Source organism: Leptodactylus fuscus, chromosome 9 (genome assembly GCF_031893055.1).
Source record: "Leptodactylus fuscus isolate aLepFus1 chromosome 9, aLepFus1.hap2, whole genome shotgun sequence".
NCBI classification, from domain to species: Eukaryota; Metazoa; Chordata; class Amphibia; order Anura; family Leptodactylidae; genus Leptodactylus; species Leptodactylus fuscus.
Window position 1 is genome coordinate 20,774,662 of NC_134273.1, and position 22,455 is coordinate 20,797,116.

General features: G+C 44.6%; 1 protein-coding gene across 3 annotated transcripts in view; it reads right to left on the reverse strand.

Annotated features, from left to right (window-relative positions):
* RABGAP1L (RAB GTPase activating protein 1 like) overlaps nt 1–22,455 on the reverse strand; it is a 210,844-nt gene that overhangs the window by 180,228 nt on the left and 8,161 nt on the right. For 2 of the 3 annotated variants that reach the window (XM_075287099.1, XM_075287101.1), the window contains exons 2-6: nt 12,600–12,770; nt 10,596–10,779; nt 7,623–7,833; nt 4,122–4,296; nt 807–964 (exon numbers count right to left, since the gene is read on the reverse strand). In XM_075287099.1, the coding sequence (XP_075143200.1) occupies nt 807–964; nt 4,122–4,296; nt 7,623–7,833; nt 10,596–10,779; nt 12,600–12,734 (863 nt within the window). In that variant the 5' untranslated portion in view covers nt 12,735–12,770. The remainder of the gene's footprint in view (nt 1–806; nt 965–4,121; nt 4,297–7,622; nt 7,834–10,595; nt 10,780–12,599; nt 12,771–22,455) is intronic. The other variant, XM_075287100.1, reaches the window with a different exon arrangement.

A 22,455-nucleotide genomic window follows, 5' to 3' on the forward strand; every position in this document is an offset into this window, starting at 1 on the left:
TGTTGCCGCTCATGCCTGTGCTTTAGCATGGCCATGTGACCGACAGAAGTGATGTCACTTCTAGAAAAGAGGAAAAGTTATTTCTGAAATAAAGCAGCCTCCATCATAGAGTCCATCTAAAATTGCACACAAGATAGTTCTGCATACACAGTGAAAATAAGTGATACCAGCGGACCTCATTATAGTCAATAAGGTCCCTTAGGATCCAGTGTTGTCAGTCATTAGACAGATCTGTCTTTGTGGTTTAGTCCATTTGTCCAGTACTGAAAAATAGAGATGAGCGAGTACTGTTCGGATCAGCCGATCTGATCAACACGCTCGCATAGAAATTAATGGACGTAGCATCATTCTATGGAGCGTGCTGTTCGGATCGGCTGATCCAAACAGTACTCGCTCATCTCTAGTGAAAAACAGACTAAAAATCCACATGTGAACCCAGCCTTGGACAGTCTCAACCAGTATCGATTTCGAGTCCAATGTGTGCCGTGCTCTAACACCGTGTATGGGATACGGATGTCTGACACAAACACCCCTTTATGTTATAACTGGCATGAATCACTGCGTGAACACCTGATGTCTCACAAGGAGGATCTGAGGAAGGTGTACATAACAGCAGCACTTATATGATCTCGTTCTGGAAGTGATGGAGGAAATCCCTCCCTCGCTTACAGATGACATCTCCATTAGACCCAGTTACAAGTACCGCACACGCCATATGCTTCAGACTGCCTGAAGGACTATATCTTAGTACATGATCTTGTACCATCAGTGAATAACGTATTGTGGTATACATGAGCGACAAGTACCTGAAATTCCCTTTTCCGTCATCCTCTTTCACCTCCAGGGACACTGTGAACGTGAACACATCACTATCCGGCGTTGGCAGGGAGGAATCCTTCACATCTGTAGTCGGCTTTGAGGAGCGCTTGAATGCGGTATAAAAGCTGTACAGTATTCTGCTTACCTATGAGGATAACAAAAATATACTCAGGACTCGTGTCACGCCATCTGCCATTGCACCGACAGAAGAAGAGGCAACGTTAAAGGAGACCCCAGTTATCTCATCTGACATCTGTTTATTAGTAAACACTTGTATGTTTCATAAATTAGCAATTGTTCAGTTTTTGTTTTTTTATTAAACTTAGACTTGAATTGTTCCTCTGTTATTCCTCCTGGAAATGAAGAAATAAATTGGTAACTGCCTACACAGTGCCTTGCAAAAGTATTCGGCCCCCTTGAACTTTTCAACCTTTTGCCACATTTCGTCTCTTGATTCTTCCCTAAAAAATTAAAATTTGATATCTTTATATAAAGGTTGAAAAGTTCAAGGGGGTTGAATACTTTCGCAAGGCACTGTACAGAGCGTGGGCATATCCCAATGTCAGAGTTTGGATATACTTCCAGCCTGGGGGTGGCATGGCTATCCGAGGTTTGCGGCTGAGTACTCAAGTCTACTTGACCTCACTTACTATTATTATGGATTTTGGCTCCTTTCTGTGAAATCCTGCGCTGAAAAACACTTTCTATCCCACTTCACTTTCTGCACCATGCAACAGTTTGTACGGCGAGTGAGCAGCGCCACTCCTGCTATGCAAACAATACGGGAACCGCAACTTCGGATAGGGCATCAATATTAGATCTATGAAGGTCCGACATCCCCGACCCCTGCAGATCTATTATCAATGACCTATCTCAAGGATAAGTCATCAATAGCAGAAACAAGACAACCCCTTTAATAACCCAAATACTATCAGTTGTAAGAAAGTTTAGGTTAGTGGTTAGGAAGCCATTGCGTATTGTCAGGAATGGTGACAAATCATTTGTGAGACAGATGCAAGAACAAGAAAGAGAGAAACACTGATCAGAAATGACACAAAACTCCTTAAGAAAAGAAGAAGTAATTGTTTGAACCGGGGATCTCTCCATGGGAGAATGGTCTCGCTTGTCTTGTGGCTTTACTTAAGACGTCTTGCACAATAGACCATTCTTCACCACGCTGGACATGTCTTAAGGGGAACATAAGTGGAGCCATTGTAAGGAGATTCATCTCAGAAGAGATCCAGTGTAATGTAGGCAGCTGCACAGAAATGTCAGCCATAGACATCAGCGTTATATAATACCGCTATACACACGGCCTCATGTATATAGCAGTAGCAATCTATAAGACATCCTAAATGAATGTATCTGAATTGTCACTAAGCCAGCAATTCAGTGCTGTACTAGTATTTTTGGAATCTCAGAGGTCAGACCCTTACAGATATCCTAAACATATCAAAAACAAGAATACCCCTTTAAACAATAAAAGATTTACAAGGCTACCTTCCTGCCTCAGGACATAACCAAGAAAAAGACACGGAAGTGCTGGTGGACTTAGGACTGTAGTCTGGGTACAATTTCACTTCTTAATTTTATACGTGTGCATACAATAAAGGAAACCACAGTCCTATTACCCAAATCACCTGACACTTCCCCATAAAAGCTTTACAGTCACGTCTGAGGCCTGCGGGCGGTTCAGCTGTGTGCCTAAGTAAATCTATTAAAGGATATTTCTAACCAGAACTGTATCTGACATCGAAAGTTCTGCGGAGTAGCGTGTAAGCACTATAAATACACGACATATCCTGCCATCTGGACTGGATGACATCTGCTTGTCATATATATATGGGTGGGCGATGCCCTGATCAACAAGAATTTTTTTCAAAAATTTCCAGACCATTTAGTATAAGGGTATTTATTTTGTAAATGGAAACTTATTCTACTAAATTGTACACGTTAAAATTTGTCTCGTCAAGACAACCCCCTTCGTGTTTTTTCTTACTGAGCAAATGACCAAGGGTTTGGAGGCCAAGACCACCCAATATCACCTTTTATCATGGATGGTACAGGATAAGTGATGTAATGAATGTACACAGTGACTGTACCAGCAGAATAGTGAGTGCAGCTCTGGAGTATAATACAGGATGTAACTCAGGATCAGTACAGGATAAGTAATGTATGTACACAGTGACTGTACCAGCAGAATAGTGAGTGCAGCTCTGGAGTATAATACAGGATGTAACTCAGGATCAGTACAGGATAAGTAATGTAATGTATGTACACAGTGATTGCACCAGCAGAATAGTGAGCAAAGCTCTGGAGTATAATACAGGAAAAGTAATGTAATGTATGTACACAGTGACTGCACCAGCAGAATAGTGAGTGCAGCTCTGGAGTATAATACAGGATGTAACTCAGGATCAGTACAGGATAAGTAATGTATGTACACAGTGACTGTACCAGCAGAATAGTGAGTGCAACTCTGGGATATAATACAGGATAAGTAATGTAATGTATGTACACAGTGACTGTACCAGCAGAATAGTGAGTGCAGCTCTGGAGTATAATACAGGATGTAACTCAGGATCAGTACAGGATAAGTAATGTAATGTATGTACACAGTGACTGTACCAGCAGAATAGTGAGTGCAACTCTGGGATATAATACAGGATAAGTAATGTAATGTATGTACACAGTGACTGTACCAGCAGAATAGTGAGCGCAGCTCTGGAGTATAAAACAGGATGTAACTCAGGATCAGTACAGGATAAGTAATGTAATGTATGTACACAGTGACTGCACCAGCAGAATAGTGAGCGCAGCTCTGGAGTATAATACAAGATATAACTCAGGATCAGTACAGGATAAGTGATGTAATGAATGTACACAGTGACTGTACCAGCAGAATAGTGAGCGCAGCTCTGGAGTATAATACAGGATGTAACTCAGGATCAGTACAGGATAAGTAATGTAATGTATGTACACAGTGACTGTACCAGCAGAATAGTGAGTGCAGCTCTGGAGTATAATACAGGATGTAACTCAGGATCAGTACAGGATAAGTAATGTAATGTACAAAGTTACTATTCTATTATATTAAATACATAAGCAAATGATACAAATCAGCTAAAATGCTGAATATTCGCCAGTAATACCTTCCTCTGCTATGTCAAATTACAAAAATTGCAGTTGCTAAATGAATACCCTATACAGGACTTGGAATAAAACATGAAGACTAAGGGAAGAAGTAATTTCAGAAAAAGGAACAAGCAGCTTTTACAAGACTGCGGCATCAGAACGCTTACCGCCTCTTTGATCTCGCAGCTGAATACATGGATCTGAAACTCATCCGTGTCAAGATCCCGTGAAGTGAATGCAAAGCAGTCACATTCTGAAGTCCCGTCCTGTCCGCGGACACAGAACAGCACTTTGTAGATTGGGAAGGAGGCGACTTCTGCAGTTGTAGACTGATCCATTATTCTAAAACGAAAAGCAAAGGGAAAAATAGATTATGTTATTAAAGTATAAACAGCTGAATCTTCCTGCATGTGTGACTTATGTGATCATTTATGTACAGACACTGGATATCACTATCTTATGGATTTGGTTATATGTAAGCCTTCATATTCCCAGAGGAGTACTCACCTAACCACTGAAAAACTGGCATAATTTCTTAGTTTATACCTTATAATTTATACAGAATAAACTAAGAAATTGTTTGACCCAAAATGCAGAGCATAGTAAACACTGTTACTTACCTCTCCGGGCTCCAAAAGGCTTCAGGCCTACTTGGTAATGTCTCCGATGCCACATGGGCCAGGGGCTTGCGTCCTTATGCGTAGCGATGCAAGCCCCCTGCTTACGTGATGTCTGGTGTCCTACACTGAAGATGGCCGACATGCGGGAAGTGCTCCGGAGCCAGGGTGAGGTAAGTAATAGCTTTTTTTGTTTCCTCTCTGGGCCCTGGGTCTCCCGATTATTATACTCTGGGGTCTTTTCAATAATTGTTCATGGGTGTCTACAATGGAGCATGTAATACTGTGTGCAGGGGTCACTTGGGGCATATAATACTGTGTGCAGGGGTCACTTGGGGCATATAATACTGTGTGCAGGGGTCACTTGGGGCATATAATACTGTGTGCAGGGGCCACTATGGGGCATATAATACTGTGTGCAGGGGTCACTATGGGGCATATAATACTGTGTGCAGGGGTCACTATGGGGCATATAATACTGTGTGCAGGGGTCACTATGGGGCATATAATATTGTGTGCAGGGGTCACTTGGGGCATATAATACTGTGAGCAGGGGTCACTATGGGGCATATAATACTGTGTGCAGGGGTCACTTGGGGCATATAATATTGTGTGCAGGGGCCACTATGGGGCATATAATACTGTGTGCAGGGGTCACTTGGGGCATATAATACTGTGTGCAGGGGTCACTATGGGGCATAATTTATGCTAATATTGGGCATAATAGTGTGTGCAGGTATGTGCGTGTCTGTCGCAACACCACCAACATAGCCTGCAGGGCAGAGCTAGGTAGACTCCCCCTATGGCTCACCATACAGAAGAGGGCGCTAGCTTTCCAGGCACACATCCAGGGGAGCAAGCCTGACTCCTACCACCACCAAGCATGGCTAAGCCACCTGAGCAAACCAGACATTCACCAACCAAACAGCAGCCAACCACCAAACCAAAAACTCCAACAGATGATAACCAAGGCCGAAATAAAGGCGACCACAGAGGCAAATAGAGAGCGGTACATTGAAGAATGGAGAAACGAAATAAATAACTCCAAGAAACTCACCGTGTACCAATCCCTACAAAGGGACTACACCATGGCCACCTACCTGGAGAGAATACGCCACCCCAAGCACAGACAGACCCTGAGCCGATACAGACTGAGCGCCCACAACCTAGAGATAGAGACGGGGCGATACAGGCAGACGTACAAGCCACGGGAGAAGAGACTGTGCCAGCACTGTGACCAGGGGGCCCTAGAAGACGAGACCCACTTCCTGCTACACTGCACCAAATACTCAGCTATGAGGGCCGTCTACTACCAAAGACTCTCTGCCCACATCCCAGACTTCATATCTGCAGACGAGAAGAGGAAACTCTACATCCTACTGGGAGAAGAAGAGGCCACTGTGGAGATCGCTGCCCAATACGTGTCCAGCTGTCACCAAACCAGAGGAAGATGAGACTCCACGGACTGTTATATTTATCCCAAAACACCCGCCCCACCCACCCCCACCCCCACCTCCCCATATAGCAGTCACCAACGAAGAGGAAGATGAGACTCCATGGACTGTTATAACCGAACCCCCCCCCCCCCCATACCCACCACCCACCCAACCCAACTCCCCCCCCCACCCACCCACTTTACTAGCTTTGGCAATGCCAAATACCTATTCGGACGTGTCAATAAAGCATTTTTGATTTGATTTGATTTGTGTGGGGCAGGGCTGTGGTGGGGGCGGGGTTTTGACGGGGGAAGCCATTATTCCAGAGTTCCCCCTAATTTAAGCACTGGCTACTCGATTTAAGGGCAACTATTACTGAGTATAATGAGTCGAGTACTTGCAGAATCGGTCCTCCAAGAAAGAGGTGTAATAAAGACATATTCATTAGATATGGAGAAAACAACAAACAATGCTGGGTATTACAGATTAGTCAATGGCTCCGGGAAGTTTACAACATGACGGCTTCTAAAAGTGAAAATATAAGTAAGGGCAGTTCGGGAATGATGAAATCGAGAGCATGCTCTTATAATAACAACCAGAAGTTTATTACAGAACATGATAGATCCAAAAAAATCTATAGAAAACTCAAAGTAGTGAACCACTTAGGTGCTTTTACATGCACAACAACCTTATTGTGAGCACCACAACCATATTTATGTAGGACCGGACAGATCTCCTGGCGCTATATAAATAAAATCTATTCTTAATTGTAGTATTGTTAATTCCTCTGTAATTTCCCCTAAAGATTTCTAAATGGAAAAATAGGCAAAAAACGGAGCTCCTCAGATAGGGGAGGGGGGAGGTGAGAGCTCTGGGATTACTGTGCTGTCTATTTTCAGCTCTTCCACTTATCAGCCGGTTTAATTGAATTTGGCTGAAAAGGGCTGAGATAGGGAGTCCGTTACCTCTGTATGTAATGCAAGCTGACTCAAATCCAGCTCTGCTACATCAGCCTCTACATCAGCTTCACACTGTGGTAATGCATTTACAACCAATCCCTCATTACTGACTGCAAACATAGCAGATAGCAGAGCAAGTGAAACCCGCCCACCAATGTGCCGAGAAAACCAGGAAGTGAACAGAGCACAGAGCCTGCAGGTTGGTGAACAAGGGTTACGGGAACACCCCTTTAAGTCCCAGGGATGCCGTTTTTACAATATAGCTGGCAACTATGACTGCAAGTAATTTAACGCAAATTAACAAAATAAAAGTTGAAAACTGTCTTCCTTCCCTGATCTTTATTATCTGCAGCCTCGCCTTCTACCCAATCCCTGAGGATTGATCACTGCTGACACCAACATGTGCCCTTATACTCTTCTTCTGTCTCACTACACTACTTCTTCCTTGTCTCAGAGTAAGAAAAACACTTGAGACTGCCTCATTATACACAGCACTGCATCAATCCTGGCAGCGGTGATTTCCTTCAGCTCAGATCATGATATATAGGTGTAAGCTCGGCTCTGTACATCCTCAGAAATCCTGTCACTCAGATCCCGCACAGACACACAAGCTCCTGTCTTCTGTAGTATTTTATCTCTCCTTGACAAAACCTCACCTGACGGAGCCTTCGGCAACATTGGGAACGTAGAGAGTTACAGTGATTGGAGCTGAACAATGTGCTCTCATGGAGGACATGGCCCGCAGTGCTTCTGTCTCACTACGTGGAGCGGAAACCTTCATATGACCTAAATAAGAGAGTTTGTGAAATGAGACGCTCTCCTCTTCTGGAGGGTTTGTAGCCAGTCTGGGGTTCTGTGCAGGAACTTCTGAGGAGGGGGAAAGAGACAAAACAGAACTAAGAAATAATACCCATCTCGATACAGAGGATAGACCTTACATTTATCAAATGCCTTTAAGTATAACATGAGCATCGCCGACACCGCTCTTACTGTTGGAAAGGGAACATTCAAGCTGCAAAAAACCAGGAGGAATTCCTTTTCAATTTTCCGGCTGCTGGCATTCCGGTGAGACTTTCCGCTTCTGTTTAGGCCCAGATGAATGCGCCTTATTAGAGGGGAGTCCCAAGTCGCAGCGATCGAGTAGGACACCTATTTTTTAAGCATCCCGCTGCGATCTCTATCTCTCATTGAAAACAACGCAAGGTGGAATTCCTATTTGTGAACACCCCATTAAAGGGAATGCCAACATTTTTAAACAAGATGCCAGTGGTTAAAAAAAAAACATAAGAAAAGTCACACTTATGTCCCTGATCCCCCCAACATTCCCATTCGAATGCTGGTCTCTGCCCGCTATCCTGTTTGTCATGCGGAGACCCAAGCAGTGTCAGACCCAGAATGGCAGAAATCAGAGATGGGAGTATGACTTTTCCAGCAAAATAACTTTTGAACCATATGACAGTAGTATAGAAGCATAAGAAAAGTCCTTTAAACATGGAAGATAAGATCTGCTTTCCTTAAAGGGATTCTACCATTAAAACTTTTTTTTTGTGGATAAAGACATCGGAATAGCCTTTAGAAAGGCTATTCGTCTCTTACCTTTAGACGTGGTCACCGCTGCGTCGTTCCTTAGAAATACCAGTTTTTACCGGTATGCAAATGAGTTCTCTTGCAGCGATGGGGGCGTCCCCACCGCTGCCAGAGAAGTGTCTCCAAGCGCCGCCTCCTTCTTCGTCCGCAGCGTCATCTTCAATGTCTTCTTCCGGCACAGGCTCGTAACTTCTAGGCCTCGGGCCTTGGGCAGAGCAGACTGCGCAGGCGAACAGGTCACGGAAAAATGGCCGCTTGCACAGTATTGTTAACGGCCATTTTCCCGTGGCCTGTGCGCCTGCGCAGTCTGCTCTGCTCGAAGTTACAAGCCTGCACCGGAAGAAGACATTGAAGATGCAGCGGAGGACGAAGAAGGAGGCAGCGATGGAGACACTTCTCTGGCAGCGGTGAGGACGGCCCCATCGCTGCGAGAGAACTCATTTGCATACCGGTATTTCTAAGGAACAGCGCAGCAGAGACCACGTCTAAAGGTAAGAGACGTCTTATCCACAAAAAAAAGGTTTTAATGGTAGAATCCCTTTTAAAGGGGTTGTGTCATTACAGACACTTATCCTTTATTGGCAAGATAGATGATAGGCATTAGATCACTGGGGGTATAACCACTAGGATCCCCAGAAAACAGGTGCCCAAAAAGTCCCCTGGGTCAGCGTGCTTACATAACAAGTGCTCTATTGACTTCTATGGGATTACCGGGTCCACGATCTCTGGTCCCAGCAGTCGGACCTCCAGCAATTTGACACTTGAACCTTATCTCTAAAAAAAATCTCTAAAAAGTTCATGTCTGTCCCGGAGGCATAAGATGTTACTGGTTTAAAACTAAAATGTGTTAGATCCCAAAAAGCTTAAATGCCCATAAGACCCTGGAATTATGTACCGGCAATATTTTTGGGGGCCATAAATTCAAAATATGACAAAAAACACAAATACAAGTGACATTTTTGGGAGGGTTTAGGGGCAATTTTAATGTGGCTGTCAGGGGGTTAAGTGGTTATTTTACAGCATTCTTAAAAATTTAGAAATCCAATTGTGGGGACTGAAAAATCCCTTTAATTTACCAAGAAAACTGCAAGCAGACGCAGGTTTCCTTTGCAGGAGAAATCTGGTATTACACAAAGCTTAGTCAAATGAATAACTGACCATGTTTTACATGGCTGCTCTGTGTACTGAAGAGCGGGAGCTGCACTTTGCAGTGGGAGCTAGCAGATGGGAATACTGAGACGTAGCAGGACATATAGACAGGGGCTGTCATAACAAGGACCACCACTTATATCAAAATACAATTATAGTGCAAGAGTTTGCAAATAATCGTTTTTCAAGATATATTTAGGTACAAATTTAGTTTCTAAAAAGCAGCGCAGAGATGTGGTTCACGCTGTGGGGGGCTCATGATGGTGCATTAGAGGAGGAGGGTCCTTCTCTGTCTCTTGGACTCCCAACTCCATTAGAGGAGCCATCAATGCAGAATACCATTACATTTTACAGAACTGGATTCCATACTGGATATATATGATAAGAGTAACCTGGAACATGGACTGCTGCCTGTCCTCGCGACTATTCATCAGCAGAATCTGCAGTGCAAGTTATTTAGTGGCAGGATTACTGTATTCCTGCACTATAAGGTCGGGTTCTCACCTGCATCCAGTCTCCGCTTTAGCCAATCCGGCGGGTTTCCGTCTTCTGCCCCGAGAAACAGGACATGAGACGGAAACCTAGCGGTCAGTTTTCAAACCCATTCACATGAATGGGTTTGCAAAGTGACCACCCATGAGCGTCTTCTGCCTGTCCAGAGGACGCACACGGGCTGTCACTTTGCAAACCCATTCAAGTGAATGGGTTTGAAAACTGACCGCCGGGTTTCCATTCCCTGTCCAGTTTCTTGGGGCAGAAGACGGAAACCTGAAAGCGGAGACCGGGCGCTGGTGTTAACCCGCCGTCATCTATTTTTGGTATAACTGGAGGTATGCTTTAATCCAGCATGGTGTCCTGTACCACATCTACAGTGCAATGCCAAAAATACTAACCTGTACTGTCGGGGTCTAAAATGAGTGTGAGTGGAGGGTTTCTAGCAGCAGTCATACTGGAGCTGGCAGTGTATGAATCTGTACAACCGTCAATCCCTGCCTGGCTGCCATTTTGCTTTTTCTCAGAATCTATAAGTATCTCTTCCATTGCCTTCTCCAGTTGCTCATCTCCATTGGACATGATCTATAAGGATGACAAAAGTCAACAACAGACTTCATTAATGGACCAATTTCTAAATATTTTCTTCACCAATACTATATAGGTATCTAATGAACATAGCATAAGAGGAATCCTACAAATAGGGAGAATGTGCTTGGAAGACGGACGCTTGAGATGACATATATCACATCCAGACATCTGACTAGCACTGTATATTAAATAGTCATATTAAAGACACAGCTCTACAAGTGACTGCTCCGATGCCAGACTCCTAAGTAAATAACTTGCTGTATTTGGCAGGACGACTATTAACTTACTGCCAAGTATTATTTTAATGTGTTGGCATAGATCTCGTACTGGAAGTAAGACAAAAGGATCCGCCACATTGTCAAATATGTACAAAAATGGAGACGTCTGACAACTGCTCAGCAGCAAAAGAACCGATCAATTTGGCGATTCTCAGTAGTTCTTGTACATGGCTAACCACTGAGTTTGTCTCTTAAAGGGGTTGTTCAGGTAACTGCTTTTTGGATATGAGGCCGGGGAAGCTGGGGCAAAAAAAACCCAAAGACCACACTCACCTCTCCCAGTGGCTCCGTGGTCTGGTTTTGCTGCTCCGGTGCCTAGTATTGGCAGAAGTCCCCATCACTGAGGCCTCATTGCCTAAGTAAATGAACCAGAGCGTCACTTGCAAATGTCACCTGTGACGTCCTGTGTCTTTTCCTTAGGCCACTGATTGACCTCAGCGGTCATGTGCAAGGGGACTTCTGCCAAAACAAGACACCAGAGCAGCAGGAACGGATCGTGGGGGTTGGTCTTCATTTACTTTCTTGGAGTGACAACACATATATCCATGTGAGCACTACAGACAAACATTGTCTTCAGCGGTGGTGCCAACAATGTATGGCAAATGCACTACATGGTCATGTGCATGGACAAATAGTCATTGTTCCAGGAAAACAAGGACTGTCAGGGACTGCCCGAGTATTAGCACATTTTGTAGATAAGATGTTTTCAGCAGCTGATACACACAGAATGACGCAGGAAGCCGACTACTCTGTTCTCTGTGTACGGGCTACCGAGAACAGCTAATCTATGGGATGCTGCGTGTCAGACCTGATATTAGTGGTCATCAATACATTCAGCCCACAAAACTCCTTGGGCCACATGCACATGACAATTGCGGATAAAAGTGCAGAGCCATACATTTCTGTGGGCCCATACACGCATCCGCAATTTTAGTAGACATGTGTCTAGTCCGTTGAAGGGGTCTGCAAATTATGAAGCCCGCTTTTGTGGCACAGACCAATGTAGGGAACTATACAGGATCTGTGATAGCGGGTGGTATACTGCAATGCGGACATGTTTAGGTCAGTATTTTTGGACTGTAAATCCACTATGGTCATGTGCATGGGGCCCTGAAGTTAAATGTATTTTACCCAATAAATTGCTTTATCTATCTTGCTCCAGTTTCCAGATACTAATGAACATGTGTCCTCATTGTTCACAGCTCACTGCCTGGGTGTCAGACCAACCATCTAGCAAGCATGGCCGGGCTGGTCGTCCTTTATAGTCTTCACTGTGATTGAAACCTAAGAGAGTCTCTGTCTCCTTTGCTTGTGAAGATAACAGTATGCTGCACTGTCTATAATATAGGCCGAGCCCATCCATCAACTTGTCACTGGAACTAGGAAGTGGATGAGAGAGGAGACAGGAGAGCAGGTGAAACCCTGAGATGGTAAAACTCCTTTGTTCATGTTGTTGCATTGCATGATCCATGAGATTGCATCTCAGACCAGATGAAGCCACTTACTGTATGGAAATGACCACTACAATGTACTCACCTTCAATTGAGGCTTGTCGTCCAAGGCTAAAGAGCCATCAACTTGTAAAGGAACTAAGACGAAATCTTCAGTGTTAACCGTGGAGGCGGAATCCGTGGCTGTGCCGGAACTACGGACTGAGGACTTGCCATCCATTGCTGTTGCTTATTCGATAAACCAGTGTTCGATCATCTGATAAAAGAGAAACAGAATATGACGTCCTCCTGTCATGCAACCTGTACGACAAGCTGCATCTGATAAAGATAGAAAGCTACACAGAAAAGGAAGGGGCTTTCTGGCCACGGTCATATGTAAAAGGAGAAAAAAAACAAATTGCACACACATTTCAAGGCTCCTAGGCAGACACTTCCATAGTGCCATGCTGCTTTTTGTTTATGTGACAGCCATGACATGCTGCACCCGACACATGACCAGAGCAGAGATGTCAGGGATGGGGGGGATGAAAGGTTCTCTTTAAAATATTTTGTATAGGACTTGAATGGGACTGAGCTGCGAACAGGTTATGTGACAGATGGTCTGTAAAGTGGAGGGAACGCCAATACTGCTTCAAATAGTTGACCAACAGGGATCCCGTGTGTCTGACCCTGATTGTTGACCTGTTCTGTGGATAGGTCACAGTTAAAAAAATTCCTAGAAAGCCCCTTTAAATGACAGCAGGTATTTATGAGGCTGCGTCCACAGTATGGTAAAGTCTTAGTTGAATGTATGTGTTGGACAAGATCTGGAGAAACACGTGCTGCATAGGCATCCTTGTAAAAAAAAAATGGGTAAGGCAGATGGTGATGAAAAAACATAAATGCAGATTTTTATTTATTTTTTTTATTTTTATGATTTTTTACTCTATGCACTAGAAGCTTCCCCAGTGCACACAGCAAAGTGAAAGCAGCCTAATACAGAGGTTAATATTCGGGTTTTGCGGTTCCCCTTGTGACAGTCACAGACCATTACACCCACGGACCCCGGGATTTACACCCTGTAACTGTCACTGTCACTAATTCCTGTCTGCCGGGGCGTGCACCATATGACGCAACGTCTCACTCATTTCTACCTTGACATTTCCCCTTATAGCATCACCCGGAGCACGTGTCAGTGGATGTAACCACAATTCTTCATGTTATTTGCTTAGGCTATGGGCCTAAAGGTTCATGTAAGAAAACATCCAAGCAAACAATCCAGTGCAAATAGAAGCACAACATCATTTACATGGAGCCGCCTGGCATTTTGGGAAAAAATTTCATTCAAGAGTCAACGACTAAAGATTAATCGCTTTCTACTTTGTGTACAGTGCACGGCTAAAACGTAGGGTATGTTCACATTCAGTTTTATTTGGAGTCGGATTCCTCCTCATAAGACGGTATCTTCAGGCGAATTCTGCTTTGAAAAACCAATTGAAATCTAGACCAAGATGATTTGGGCCTTGAGGGGAGTCTGCCACCAGAACGCAGCCCCACAGATAGGGTCACCTGAACTGACCTGTGTCCCTGTAGGGCTGTGGGGAGTGATGAACTCCCTTTAAAGGGTTTTTTGGCCCCAGAAATAAATTGGGGGGTTGAAATAAAGACATTTACAGCCACAGCTCCCCAACCCCCTGCACGTGCCCATTGCAACCAACCACTAGCCACAGCAGTCATGTGCAGGTGGCCGGGGACATTATTGCTGCAGAGGTTCTGGTTCTGTGTGTAAGAAGGAGCTCCTGATAAGAAGCTGGTCACAAGCTTTGCCTCTGTTGGATCCCCTGCAAACAACTATAACCTGGCCGTTCAGTTCTCCTCCAGCACCGTCAAGGGGGAAATATAACATTACAAAATGGCCACTGAAATCAATGGACTGTCTGCGAAAGGCACGGACGCGCTCCACTCTTTATGGCTAATCTTCGCTCTAATAGCTCCTACTAGATGCGCCACATTGACACCACTGTCTAGTCCTAACCACAATAGTAAATCTGGGCCTACGTCTTGTATTACACAAGTCAATAAGGTGACGCGTAATGCTCGTGTTATGCCAAGCACCCAAATGTTGCAATACCCTTCTTGAAGCGGCGTCTCCTTGAGCTATTAGAACTTGAGTAACACTTACTTTATCTCTTCATTTATTCTTCCCGTTCATTTTACGCAGCCCACTCAAATACCGGAGACGCAGGTGCCGCTCACTACAATACAGCTGTGGTTACTGTATACACAGGAGATGGAGACACTGACAGGACGGGATCTTCTTACCCATTCACTGTGTTTATTCTTCTATAAAGCGGAGATAGTCCTGTTAAAGGTTCTACTTGTATAAAGTGTCGCAGGAAATTCTAATTCTTTTCACCTCTTTGGCCCCATACGCACGCCCATGTATTATCAGGGGTCCGTGTATGAGGCAGTGAGTTCGTGCCAAAACTCAGGACTGGTCCCATAACTGTTGTGAGAAGGTGACAGGCAGAGTGTTGGAGTCCCAGTATATAAGCCCTGGGATTCTGACATATGTGTGGCCCGGTGTGACTAGGCCTCAGCCCCAGGTGTGGGTCCTACGCTTGTTACTGGGCCTAAAAAGGCTGCAGATCCTACACTTCAGGGCAGATCCTGGAAAACTGAGTCTGGTGAGACCGTACTGTGCTATTGTGTTTGTTCATATGTTGGTAGTAAGCCACACGTATAGTTAGCTTTGTACTGTTCAGTTAGTGCTCGGACAAGCAGGGTTTTCTTTGACGTTTCTGCCTGAAGTTAAGGCTGCGTTTTATTTTGCTTATTTAGTACCTGAAGTCAAGGTTTATTTATTTTGCTGGGTTTTATTTCCAAATAAACCGGTTTACGTGTGATATTGTGTCCCTGTCTCTGACTGGTTGGGTCTACACCATTGTTGATACCGAGCTACCTTCCCCACACTGTCCATTTTGTGGCCTGGACTAACAGAAGTGAATAGGGCTGTGGAAGCCCCGGTGGTACACGGATGTCATCAAGGGACCAGCTACATGTACATGGTCACGTATGTGCAGCCTAAAGATGGCCTTACACTCTAGGTAGCTGTCGGATGAATACTTTTTTGTCTGGCTCCCCCATACATGTACATTTAGCATGTATTCAATATGGAGGAGGGAATAAGCTACTGTCCCATTACGCAGAGTAATATTTATTGGCAGTATATTTACCAAGTATCACCCTACGGCACCAGGAAGTATATTTACCAAGTATCACCTTATGGCACCAAGGAAGTATATTTACCAAGTATCACCCTACAGCACCAGGAAGTATATTTACCAAGTATCGCCCTATGGCACCAGGAAGTATCACTACCAAGTATCACCCTATGGCACCAAGAAGTATATTTACCAAGTATCACCTTATGGCACCAAGGAAGTATATTTACCAAGTATCACCCTACAGCACCAGGAAGTATATTTACCAAGTATCGCCCTATGGCACCAGGAAGTATCACTACCAAGTATCACCCTATGGCACCAAGAAGTATATTTACCAAGTATCACCCTATGGCACCAAGGAAATATATTTGCCAAGTATCACCCTATGGCACCAATTAAGTATATTTACCAAGTATCACCCTATGGCACCAAGAAGTATATTTGCCAAGTATCACCCTACGGCACCAGGATGTATATTTACCAAGTATCACCCTATGGCACCAAGAAGTATATTTGCCAAGTATCACCCTACGGCACCAGGAAGTATATTTACCAAGTATCACCCTATGGCACCAGCTAGTATATTTACCAAGTATCACCCTATGGCACCAGGAAGTATATTTACCAAGTATCACCCTATGGTACCAAGGAAATATATTTGCCAAGTATCACCCTATGGTACCAAGGAAGTATAGTTATCAAGTATCACCCTATAGCACCAGGAAGTATATTTACCAATTATCACCCTATGGTACCAAGGAAGTGCCAAAGACAAGAGACAACAAATCTCAGGGACTACAAATCCCAGGACTACATTACTGATTGCTGTGGCCTCTGTCCTATTTACCAAGCACAGTGCCATACTGTGTATAGTGGCTGTGCTTGGTATTGCAGCCAAGTCCCATTCATTTAAAGAAATCTGAGCTGCAGTATGACCATGTGCCTAATGGACATGATGTCAGTGCCCTGAAAAGAGGAAGTGGATCTCCATAACATGGTCCCGAATAACCTCTTGAAGTTACGATAGAAGTGGTGCACCATAGACAATACTTATGAGGAAGGACTAGTTTATAGGGAGCAATTGGCAACTGCTATATTAGATATGTTAGGAGTTGTAGTCTTCCAACAAACGTTACAAATCACTGTGCTGGAACAACAAAAAAGAACCGTTCACACCCTTTAGAAAGTGTCCACACCCAAACTACGATCTCATTCCAGTGATATGATCCACCGCGGGTACTATTTCCTCCTTAGCTCCTTCCATTATTGTAGGGTAACTGTGAGCCGAGACAAACCCACCGAGCTGCAGATCCCTTACTTGGTACAATGCGATGCTCTGCAGAACACAATGACTTCCTTATGATCAGATCTACGTCACGCCGCTCCTCTTACTTCTCCCTAGAGAACAGCAAAGAGTTTGTGATTTCTCTTGCGAGACACAAAACTATCGACACTTGTGGGTGAGAAAAGCGGTTTTGAGAACTCTGCACATTTTAGGTTAGATGGTAATGGCTGGCAATGTGTTAGCATAGTAAAAAAAATTGCATCATGTCTTCTTGAGTACAAGCAGGGCAGGATTTACTGAGATAAATATTCAGGAAAGGGATGTGTACTCAATCTGTTCTCAGATAAATCCTGCAGATTCGCAGGCTGACCTCCTCTGCAACATGCACAATGTAATCACGGCTTACCCGGGCACGGCCGCTGGCATCTATACCAATACCACCCAGCCGAAATGTACCATGCACCAGACACATAACCCAATTATAGTCATTTAACTCAGACACTGAGGCTCATGAATGTGGAAATGGAATACGTCATGTCTGTAAAAGTTATGCAAAAGAGGTTATTAATCTTTATCAAGGGCTGTAGGTTTTATCTGCACTGACTGGTTATACGTATATATATTAGACTTGCTTTGGCACTGCAATAAATGGGCCACATCAGGGCAGTGGAATGATGTAAGGGGCCCATAATAGGATACTAAATACATTATGGATGGCTATTTCCCAGTACTTTATGGGAAATAAATAAGGCCTGAATTTGGAAGCATGTGGCCATTTAAAGGGAATTTATTACATGAAAAATGGAGTGCAACCTGTAAGCAGCATGTTATAGAGCAAGAGGGGCTGAGAAGGGGCACGGAAAGTGGTTCTATAAAGAAGGGTGCTGTGACAAATGACCATCCAAAGTCTGCCACAGTGTCCCTTCAGCATAAGCCACAATGACCACCCAAAGTCAGATACAGTCCCTTCCCATCAGCCACAATGACCACCCAAAGTCAGATACAGTCCCTTCCCATCAGCCATAATGACCACCCAAAGTCAGGTACAGTCCCTTCCCATCAGCCACAATGACCACCCAAAGTAAAATACAGTGTCCCTTCAGCATAAGCCACAATGACCACCCAAAGTCAGATACAGTCCCTTCCCATCAACCACAATGACCACCCAAAGTCAGATACAGTCTCTTCCCATCAGCTACAATGACCACCCAAAGTCAGATACAGTCCCTTCCCATCAGCTACAATGACCACCCAAAGTCAGGTACAGTCCCTTCCCATCAGCTACAATGACCACGCAAAGTAAAATACAGTGTCCCTTCAGCATAAGCCACAATGACCACCCAAAGTCAGATACAGTCCCTTCCCATCAACCACAATGACCACCCAAAGTCAGGTACAGTCCCTTCCCATCAGCCACAATGACCACCCAAAGTCAGCCACAGCCCTTCAGCAACTACCACGATGTCCACCCAAAGCCACAATGTTGCTTCAGCACAAGCTACAATGACCACCCAAAGTCAGATACAGGCCCTTCAGCGTCAGCTACAATCACTATCCAACATCTACCACAGTGTCCCCTTACAACCAGCCATTAGGACCACCCAATATCATCCAGTGTCCCTTCAGCATAAGCCACAATAACCACCAAATTTCAGGCAATTTCCTTTCAGGGACAGCTACAACGACCACCCAAAGTCAGCAACAGCCCATTCACCACCAACTGCAATTGACCCAAGTGGCCACCCCAATAACTTCAGAATCAAAATCCAATTGACATAACAAAGTAGAGTGTCCTGTCATTTCCAGGCTCAATGACCACTCAATGTCCATCACAGAGGCACTTTCGGTCCGAGCCACAATAACCACCCACTTTAATGGAAAGTCAGAGACTCGAGAGCATCTGGGTTTCATGTCTAAAATGACTGGTTAAAGGGTCCCTGGAACTGATGACATAAAAGCAAAAGGAAGCCCCCGCCCAATCCTCTAAAAGAAAAACATCTATTTGTAGTCTCCGGCCCCTAAAGAGAGAAGAAGCCACGCGCTGAATGACTAAAGCTTTCCAATTGTTAAACTTTCCTTCTAAACAGAGGCCTAAAAAGCCGCCAGCGGTTACATAACCCGAGGCTGCACAGCTCCTACCGCACAAACAGCGATTCGCCACACCGACTTCCAGATGAGGAATCTGAAGGAAAACTATTTATAAGGCCTATAAATCAACGGCAGGAAAGAGGAAGTGTCAGGGCAGAACAATAGAAGATTATCACGTAGCGTTTCCTTCTAAAATAGAGAGATTTGCAGCAAATAAAGATGTGCAAGTGTCTTTCTGATCTAGGAAAGCTGGGTGACAAGAAATAAGAGAACCATTACATACCAGTAGAAGACCTGCTGTATAGGTAAGTGTGACGTCGTTGTACCAAGTTTTAAGGTTATCCCCTATCGACTGGATACAGGAGAAGTTCACGATCAGAGGGGGTCCGACTGCGGGGATTCTGTTCCCCCACCTTGACAGAGTGGCAGGCCGCAGCATGTGCCCACTACATTCATTCTCTATGGGAGCGCTGCACATGGTGGCAAATTTGGCTATCTTCGAGCACCATGTGCTGGACCTGCCACACCAGGTACCAGAACTCTTGGGATCAATGGGTCCCAATATTCAAACCCCTATCAATCATGATGTTATTCTCTAACCTATTGATAGGGAATAACTTGAAAATTTGGTACAACCCTTAGTGGCGATCCAACACCTGGCACCACAGCCGATCAGCTGTTGGAAGCAACCCTGGTACTGAGCACCACTCCCAATTCACAAGCCCGTGGTGTCACATATCCTTTTTGTACTTGATGGGACTGAACTGCAATACCAAGCACAACCATTAAACAATGTACAGCGCTGTGCTTGGTATTCAGTAAAGAGACCACAGCACTCACATAATCGCTGAAGCCTCTTCAAACAGCCGACTAGTGGGGGTGCTGTGGGTCAGATCCATACTTACGCGATATTGATCACCTATCCTAAGCACAGTTCATGTATATTACTACCTCATGTTTGTCCCTCAATTACACAAAAAAAAGGCTGAACGGACTTGAATGAAATTCGGGACATAGATAGTTTGTAACCTCGATTAACACATAGGCTACTTTTTATCTCGGTAACATGGCTTCACGACTGTTATGAATTTATGTTCACATACTATATTACACTGCTCTTATTTCAGGTCCAGGTCTGTTATCTCTCCGTGTAAACACTCAGCTAACCCTCAGTACATTGTGTACAAGCATTTGCATATTATCTGATCTGTTCCAGGCAGTGTTGACACACTGGATGGGAAAACACCATTAATTCAAATTGGCAGCTTGCTACTTTTAAAGATGCCGGGAAAAAGAAAATCTAATTTGTGGAAAAACCTAAAACAACGAGAGCTATGAAGGTAGCCAGAAGTCACAGAGGTCTCCTCAATCAGAGCTGAGGGGGATCATCAACCCCAACAATGCATGCATTATATGGCTTCCCAGCAAGCTGCTGAGATGCCGAAACAATCACGGACACAGCGCGAGTTCAGCGGCAGGCCATCTTAACAGCTGCCGAAACGCCGGAGCATGCAGATCATTGACACCAACAACACACTCATATGGCGTCCCAGCAAGCTGCTGAGATGCCGGAACAATCACGGGCACAGTGCAAGGAACGAGTTTAGCGGCAGGCCAACATGACAGCTGCCAAAACGCCGGAGTAAGCAGATCATCAACGCCAACAACATGCTCATTACATGGCGTCCCAGCGAGCTGCTAGGACAATCACAGGCATGGTGTGAGGAACCAGTTCAGCAGCCAGAACAGAAAAACCATCGACAGCAGCAATTTGCTGAATATAGGCGGATCATTGACGCCAACAACAGGCAGAGGCCATATGTAATAAATCAAGGTGGGTCTGAATGCTGGGCCCTACTGACCGCCAGAATAGGGGATCCCAGTCCTCATTTTCCCAGACTACAGATAGACGGGATTTATTTGAACTATTGGTCAAATGGTTTTCCAGGTCTTGCATATTGATGACCTGTCCTTCAGATAGGTTATGTATAGGTGGTCGTTTGGGTCTGACCCTGTGGACCCCCAGCAATCATGAACGCTGTGCCGATGACATCACATTCATCAGTGACATGGTACAGCAGGAGCTCAGTCCCACTCAGGTGACAGGGGCTGAACTGTAATATCATGTTATCATTGTGATCTAATATTGATGACCTATCATTAAGGACAGGCCATCAATCTATGGAACTGGCAAAAATAGTGACCATACTTTTGCATTCAAACTACGTCATGACTACAATGTTATTCAATGGTTAAAAAAAAAGTTGCAAATTTTTTTGCACTGGTGCAAAATTCCTTTCAAGGTTTTTTTTTCCCCCTAGAGCAGGGGTAGGGAACGTACGGCTCTCTAGCTGTTGCAAAGCTACAACTCCCAGCATGCATACTGGCTCTGCTGTTCTTGGAACTCCCATGGAAGTGAATGGAGCATGTTGGGAGTTGTAGTTTCACAGCAGCTGGAAAGCCGAAGGTTCCCTACCCCTGCCCTAGAGGGAAACACTGAAGTCTTCAGCGAGTCGCAGTAAGGTTGTGCTTTTAGAGCAAAATGTGGGTGACTGTCACTGCCCTACCTTTAGGCTCTGTAATGTCAGCATCTTCTTCTGGCGCATCCAATGACATCCATTCTATCATACCGGTGATGGTTCAGTTAAAGCGGTTTACCCACAGAGACACTGTATCTTCTATCCAAAGGGACGGCCACTGACCGTGAGACGGGGGTCCCTCGTGTCCCCATTTCAATGGAGTGAGAGCTCCGCACATACACCGCTGCTCCATTCATCTCTATGGGACTGCCAATCAGAAGTACTGGACTTTGTCTCTCACCAGCAGACCTCATGGGGCTCCGAGCCTCTTGATTGCTGGGACCCCCAATGATCAGATGCTTATCCCCTATCCTATGAATTGTAGGACCCCTATCGATCACAAAGTGATAACATATCCTAATGATAATCCATCACTAGGACAAACCAATTTACTGAAAATATGCATTACTATAATAAACCGTACATCACACAGGGGTCGTCTCCCAGCTTTCCCAAAATCCTGGATGGGAACCCTGCCAAAATATACAGTGGTCAGTGAAAGAAGGACAGATCTATAGTCAGTACCTTGCAGGAGCAATAGTGATCATTAACCTACTTCTCATATATAACTAAGGATAAGGAAAAGCTGGATAAAGGTTTTACTAAATTGACATAAGACGACGACTCAGCGACTTCTATTAAGATGCTTTTACTAGTCAAATATGAACTCCAAGTGAGTCCAAGTCATCAATAAAATCTCTGCGTGTAAAAGGCTTGAAAAAATTCTTCCAAGAAAACAAAAAGGAGGAGTTACACAAAAATAATAAAAGCTGGAGAAGGGGG